The following is a 7,841-nucleotide window of genomic DNA, read 5'->3' on the forward strand; positions in this document are numbered from 1 at the left end:
CTGCTCCAGAATGGCCCCTATTTGCACAGTGTGAACAGTGCCTGGTACGAGGAAAATTGTCCACTTCCAACCACACAATAAGTTTTAAACTTTTTTAAAATTTTGATTCAGAGGTGCAACATGGTAGCAGGCATGTCTGGCCCATCCACGAGCCCATGCCACAATTAACCTACAAATCCGTACGATTTTTGAGAGTGAGAGGAAACTGGAGCACCTGGAAGAAACCCACACAGACACAGAGAGAATGTTCAAATGCCTTACAGGCAGCCCTGGATTCGAACCCCGGTCACTGACGCTGTCATAGCGTTGCGCTGACCGCAACACTAACTGTGCCGGGCAATAGCCAAGTTCTCATTCTGGTTGCTAAATTGACACATGCACCCTGACCATCGAGCCCAAGCCTCCGCAGCAAGTTGCACTCGCAATCAGCACAAAGTTAGTGATTCTATCAAGAATTAGCAGAGTGAAAACGTCCTGCCTTTCTTGGGAGGCTATACAGTAAAGTTCCTGGCGTCTGGCACCCATGGGGATTGGTAGGTGCCGGTTAAGTGAATTTGCCAGTGGCTTGAGATTGTGTGGATTGGCAAACTGACCCTAGGGGCACCAATGTTCAACTTTTATATTTTTACCTAATTATTTTCCTCTATCAGTTTCTTGAATTCTGGATAACGGGAATTTTATTATATTTGGTGTGATCTGTAATTTATCACGGATATCTTCTGTGCTACACGTTTTTAAATAGATTACAGGTAGAAACATAGAAAAATAGGTGCAGGAGGAGGCTATTTGGCCCTTCAAGCCTACACCACCATTCAGTATGATCATGGGTGATCAGTATCCAGTTCCTGCCTTCTCCCCATACCCCCTGATCCCCTTAGCCAAAAGGGCTAAATCTAACCTACTCTTAAATATTGACAAGAAACCAGCCTCAACTACTTCCTGTGGCATCCACAGATTCGCCACTCTCTGAGAGAAGAAAATTTTCCTCATCTCAGTCTTAAAAACATCCCCCTTATCCTTAAACTGTGACCCCTGGTTCTCTGGTTTTTCCCAGCATTAGAAACAACCTACCTGCGTCTAGTCTGTCTAAACCCTTAAGAATTTTATAGTTTCTACAAGATTCCCCCTCAATCTTCTAAATTCCAGAGAATACAACCCTAGTCTATCTAGCCTTTCTTCATATCCAAGTCCTTCCACCCTGGTATCAGTCTAGTGAATCTTCTCTGCACCCCCTCCATGGTGAGGATGTCCTTCCTCAGATACGGAGACCAAAACTGCATGCAATACTCCAGGTGTGGCCTCACCAAGGCCCTGTATAGCTGCAGTAGGGGCTCTGTACTCCTGGACTCAAATCCTCTTGCTATGAATGCCAACATAGCATTCGCCTTCCTCACCGCCCACTGTGCCTGCACGCCCACTTTCAATGACTGACGTACAGCAACACCCAAGTCTCTTTGCATCTTCTCTTTTCCTAAACAGATACCATTTAGATAATAGTCCACTTTCCTGTTCTTACCTCCAAAGTGGATAACCTCGTATTTATCCACATTATATTGCATCTGCCACGTCTTGGCCCACTCGCCTAACTTGTCCAAATCATACTTCACCCTCCTAGCATCCTCATGCTTTACTTGAAGTAAAAAAATATTATTGAGGTTTGAGAGCTATTGAAAGTCCAAGGAAGTTTAATACAGGTGTCCATTTACCTTAACAGTGGCAGAAGCTATGTAGTTATTTACTGATGTCAAATAGGTTTTGTTCTGACATAATAAATCAAGATTTTGAGGGAAGAGAAGCAAACGAATGTCCACTTCAAGATCAGTCTGGAGATTGTGAGCTTCCACAATCACAGTCTCTTCATTTTCAATTCTCAAAACATTGGGCGCAGTCAGCGTATATCTGCAGGATAAACAAAGAAAAGGAATAATATTTCACCACTGGGGAGTCAGGTATCCAGAAAACATTTTTATTTCATTTACAGAATGTGCGTTTCACTGTAAAGAAAGCTTGTTTGGATATCCCTCAATGCCCTTATAAAATAATTGAAAGCCAATCAATTGTGACCATTCCCCTTTATAATTGCTTGCAGAAGACGTAGGGATCATTATTTTTGATTTGTTACAAATGAGAAGTCCGTTCCAAATTAGCATTGAGTTTTTCATTATTTATTTGAACTTTGAAAACAGTAAACTATATTTAAAACAATTAATAAACATACAATAACATATTAATACATTCTTAAGAATATGGTCAAAAAAAATCTGAATGAGCTCACGTTCTGGATTCTAACAGCACAAAAACAAATTCAAAACTGAAACTTTGTTTATATTATACATGCAGAAAAGGGACTTGGCCACATGTCGTCACTATAGAAGCTTTCACAATAATGTTAGCAATCTTCTGCAGACTGCGAGAACCTGGCAAAAGATGTTTGCAAGTCATTTTAACCTTTACAATACCAGGCCCTAATTATTCTATCTAAAAAATTAATAGTTACTTCTACAACAAAAATTGAATATAATAATACATCGGGAAAATATTCAAAAGAAAGTGAAAGTCAATTATTAAAGCTTTCTGCTTCTTGTAAAAGACAAATTTTAGTAATCGGTCTGTTTAGAAAGTCATTTTTATTTTCCAAGGTATTCACTTTCTTGAGGGCACCGGCCCCAGTGGGACCACTTGTTAATACTGAAGTTTCAGCACAGTTTTCATCTGCTTCTTTCAACGTTTGTTCCTTTTCTGCATTCTCTTCCTTGAAAACGTGAAGCATTTTGGGATGCTTTGGATTACATATATCGCAGCGGAGTCACTTTTTGCTGATGTGTCCTCTCCACAGACAGCTTTGCAGTCTCCATTTTCCTTCAAAAAGGTGATTTTATCACTATGCGTCTTCTTTTCCCATTTATGCACACCTCTCCAAATCGTGTTTATAATTACATAACAAACATTTCTTTCTCAACAGGTGAGCTTTCATTTTCCTTAATTTATTTATCCACCACTATCAGGGAGGAAGTGAATGTACTATTCTTTAATTTTGGTTGAGGATACAATTTGGACCTTTCAACTTCTTTACTCACTGTTTGAGTACCTTTAATTCCAATCACTGGATCTGTGACAACATCCACATCCTTCAATGAACTCCACTAAATCCTTAAAGGTAGCTGTCACATGGTTTCTTTATTGGTATTCAACAATTGGTCTTCTCCACAATTCTCTCATCCGGTTGGTAATTTATCCACAATGTTTACCATATTCTGAGGTATGTCAAGCTCTCCAAGATGGCCAATCTCTGTCTGGACCTTGCAGCATCCTCTCAGAAAGAAGGCAACAACGGCACAAATTTGTAAACCATTCACGTCCTCTGGTCTTAATGATAACCATGAAAGAACCTTCTCTATATAAGCTCTAGAAATTCTAAATGTTGTAGCAGGCTGGGTCAACCCTACACAGGACAGGCCGAACCGCTGTACTGAACGGCACAGGGGCTTTCCCTCCGCCGCACAGAAGTTCCAGCCTGCAGAAGTACATTGCTAGGGGAATGGCCAGGCCTCACAGCAGCATTCCCATGAGCCTGAGGCCTTCCCTTAAAAGGAACACTTGTGGTTTGAATAAACGACAGTTACTGGTTTACTTGCTTGGTGTGGACACCATTTATTTCAGCCGCTCCGCCTTTAGCAGTCCTACAGTGTCACCAAAATGCTTCTATAGTTACCACTTAGCCTTTTTGAATCCTACATCAGGATTCATACATTGTCAATTCTTTATGCGTTTATGTTCATAAAAAACTGGGATCTTTATCTTGGGCAAAGAGAGTGTCTGCAACTGAATTAACAATATGCAATCATTGTAACTTGTCTTGGCATGCCCAGGTGTACGTTACTTTGTCCACGTGGATTTCTGATACTTGCCAGGTGCCTGGTATGACCTTATAAGAGAAGGCATTTGGCTCCCATCTTTGTCCAATGTGGCCATCATTGAAGTTTGATCTCTGGCTCCTTGGATCAACCTGGTTAATTTGGGATCTTGCACATCTCGTCTCCATGGCACTGGCTCAGACCACTTTCTGCCTGGTTCAGAACCAAGCCCATATTGTGGATGTATCACTGGCTCAGCTCCAAATCTTAATCTGCTTAGTCCTTGACCAAGCGCTTCTTGTTGATCTATCACTGGCTCAGTCCAGTACCTAGACTAGGGGCAAGCCAATATTGGCTCAGCTTTGGTATTTAATAGGTTCTTTTCCCTCTTATCAAAATTTGATGCTTTCAATAAAATTTACTTTGAGCACCAGATACCACTGAACTTTCTAGTGCCTGTGACCTGGCCTCATTAGGCAGCAATTATTTTTTGTCCAGTTCCAGTTGTTGCTTTTGCTTTTTTAGCTCCATTTCCAAATTAGCATCGAGTTTTTCCACTATTTATTTGAACTCTGAAAACAGTAAACTATACTTGAAACAATTACTAAATGGACAATATTAATATATTCAAAAGAACACGGTTAAAGAATTTACCTGAATGAGCTCCATGTTCTTGATACTTACAGTGCAAAAACGAATTCAAAACTAAAACTTTATCTATATTATGCACGCAGAAAATGGCCTTGCCTACTAGCCATTACTACAGAAACACTCAAAAGGATGTCAACAATCTTCTGCAGAATGCTAGAAACTGCAAGTCATTTTAACCCTTACACAATCTATTAAACTGATGCTATCCAGAAACGTGAAATTAGCAAAAGGTGCAAGGCACTTAAGTGGAAAGCAATTTAAATAGTTAAGTCCTTGCACCAGGGCATTTAAAGAACGAGGGATACGGTGTTTAAATTCTTGATCAGCCTTCCACGTGCTCAGAAAAATATCAACTACTGCACAGAACACCCCATCACCCTGGTCACAACCACTTCTTGCTGTTACCATCGCACACAAGGTCTGAGTTAAGGCATCTCTAAGTTCAAGAACAGTTTCTCACCCCTCAAACAGGGCTCAGGTCCTTGAATGTCTCATATTATCCTAACCGTAACCATAAACTACTCCAGAATCACTAGATGATTTGTCTACAGTGCCTTTACCTTCAGAATCAGAATTTATTGTCATGAGCATGTCACAAAACTTATTGTTTTGCAGCATCAACCTGTTGGAATGTATAATTGGTTTTTAAAGTGTTCTTGAACAAAACATGCAGCTTAAAAATATTATTTGCTAGAATACCTCCCATAGACCAAAAATATCAGACTTCCCCTTAAATCTTTCCTGCTATAAGAACAACCCCAGCTTCTTGTTACGGAGTCCAGAGGACCCCAAAAACCAGCAGCCATAAATATGCACCACAACACAGGGTTACTTAAACAAAAGTAGTTTTAATTATATTTGAACAAGAAAACAGAATTCAACTTTAACTTATTACTTAACCTACCTAACTACTTAATCCCCCTTCTAATACTAAGTGCAGGTGTGTGTAATGTGTATTTAAGATTAGAAAAGTTCTTTGGATCATAGTCCAATCTCACTGGTTGCAAGCAATTCTTGTACTGAGCACAGAAGTTAGCATTAACAAAGTTCACCAGGCTTTGCTGCTTAACAGGCAAAGGGTTACCACTCAGGAGGGTTCTTGCTGGTTTTCAGAGAGAGATCCCTCTTCCAGGACATCCGCAACTGATTCCTTTTCAATCAGTCTTGCTGACGAAACTTGCCCCCTTCAGGGTTCTCCAGATGATCCTCCTCCTTTCAGGTCACCTTTCAGACAGACCGCCTTCTCCTTTGACCAGACAGTCTTCCAAAAGTTTGCAAGCTTTGTCCTTCTGGAACTCATTTCTGCCTCCTCTGTTTTCAGCAAAACTGTTCTCTCTGCCTGCAAAGATCACATGCTCTCCCAAGCAAGCTGTATGCTGATACTTTGTTGCTCTTTTGCAAAAAGCACTCTGCAAAAGTTCTGTTTTAAAATGTGTGTGTGTGTGTGTGTGTGTGTGTGTGTGTGTGTGTGTGTGTGTGTGTGTGTGTGTGTGTGCGCGTGTGTGTGTGCGCGCGCGCACACAAGCTGCTCTCGCAATTCCTCCCAAGCCACCTCTAAATATTCCGTCACACTCTGAATAACTGAAGTACCTCACACCTAGAAATAAATCTAATCCATCTCCTCTGCAAACTCTCTTGACATTGACTTAAAATATTTCTTTTTGACTAAACAACATCTGCATTTCCAAAAAGAGCAACAGAATTGAGAAACAACGGGAATTCAAGAAGAAATCAATCAAGATGCTTCTGACAAGGTTGGATAACTTTTTTACCAAGTAGGGGAATTGTGAGGGATTTGGGGAAAGGACAGGTAGGTAGAGATAAGCCGATCAGCCGTGATCTCATTGAATGGTGGAGCAGGCTCGACAGGTCGGATGTTCTTCAACCCGAGATAAAATCCCACCTAATTTTCAGCAGAGGGTCCCCTCAATATGCTGAAGAACAGGAGAGTCTCAGGGTGCTAGGAATCAATATACTTAAGTACTTACAAAGGAGAACACAGGCTCAGCGCAGGAAGAGACAGCAAGAGACCAAATAACAGTGGCTTCATCCCCATGTTGGCAGACCACTCGACTGGGGCAAAGTTTTACAAATTGGGTCAAGTTTATATAAAAAATCATCACTTACTTATTAATATTTAACAAATTAGGCATTTATTCTGCTATGTACATTAATAAAAGCAAATATTGATCATACTTGTTTACTCAAGAGTTTATTTAAACTGAGAAATCAGGTTAAAATCCAGGAACAATCATGGTTTCCCTCATTTGAAATTAAAATTTGACCGTGAACTACCCAGTAAAGAACTGCAAACACATCTTGCAAAATGTTATGTCCAAAGTTTCAAGCTTGAACTGTAAATCGAACAGACGGTTAGATATTATTCGAAGAGGTGAGTGAAAATCTAACTGAAGCACAATAGGACAATCTCGGGTCAGCCTCGGTTGGAGATATTGCAGATATGGGAAAGAACATCATTACGGCAACTTGCAGGAGATGGCGAAGTTTGAGTAAATTTGAGTACAACACGATAACAGACCATTTTGCACCACAACTCCATGCTGCCCAATTTACACTCAATTCACCTGCACCCTGGTACACTTTGAACAATGCGAGAAAAACATTGCCCCTGGAAAAAAAACCCATGCAGACATGGGGAGAACATTTAAACTCCTTACAGACAGCATGGGATTCGAACCCCAGTCCCAATCACTGGTGCTGTAAAGGCGTGGCGCTAATTGCCACCCCTAGTTGTACAGAGCTTTGTTGACTAACCTACTTCTTGCATATTTACCATACATAGTTGTGTAAAAGTCTAAAATTAATTGTTTTTTTTAAGGTTGAATTTATAGGGTCGACTATTACATGGATACTACATTTAACCATCTGTGCTGTGGGAGGTGTCTGGTGTTCTGATGGCCAGGACTGGGTGGGAAGTCCACATTCGAGCATCGGGAGTTTGGCCCATGGGTGGCCGTGACTGAGGTGTGAGACAAGCATCAACTTTTACTTGAGTATATGTGGTACATACTGAAGGCCAGGTACATGTTCCAATGTTTACAATTCATTGCAGACTTTGAGTACTGGAGCCTTGACCAAATATGTTTTATACTCTGCAGCAAGATTGCTCCAACACAATTTTACATGCAACACAATTTCTAGACCAAAGAAATACGAATTTTGCAGGAAAAAGAGGAAAGACAGGGAGGCTGACTTCTAAAAGTCAATTGGAACTGAAGATCCTGCGTGCATAGATGCACAAGTCTTTGAAAATGGCAAGGTATCAAATTTATTCAGGATCTTGGATTTTTATGAATATTTTTATGCCCCAAATGT

At 40.6% G+C, this 7,841-nt stretch overlaps 1 protein-coding gene across 1 annotated transcript in view; it reads right to left on the reverse strand.

The window, feature by feature from the left end:
- LOC138758431 (complement C3-like) overlaps positions 1-6,593 on the reverse strand; it is a 145,306-nt gene extending 138,713 nt beyond the window's left edge. The window contains exons 1-2 of the mRNA XM_069927340.1: positions 6,494-6,593; positions 1,707-1,899 (exon numbers count right to left, since the gene is read on the reverse strand). Of these exons, the coding sequence (XP_069783441.1) occupies positions 1,707-1,899; positions 6,494-6,561 (261 nt within the window). The 5' untranslated portion in view covers positions 6,562-6,593. The remainder of the gene's footprint in view (positions 1-1,706; positions 1,900-6,493) is intronic.
- Positions 6,594-7,841: the final 1,248 nt, after the last annotated feature.

This window comes from Narcine bancroftii, chromosome 3 (assembly GCF_036971445.1).
Source record: "Narcine bancroftii isolate sNarBan1 chromosome 3, sNarBan1.hap1, whole genome shotgun sequence".
In the NCBI taxonomy this organism is placed as follows: domain Eukaryota; kingdom Metazoa; phylum Chordata; class Chondrichthyes; order Torpediniformes; family Narcinidae; genus Narcine; species Narcine bancroftii.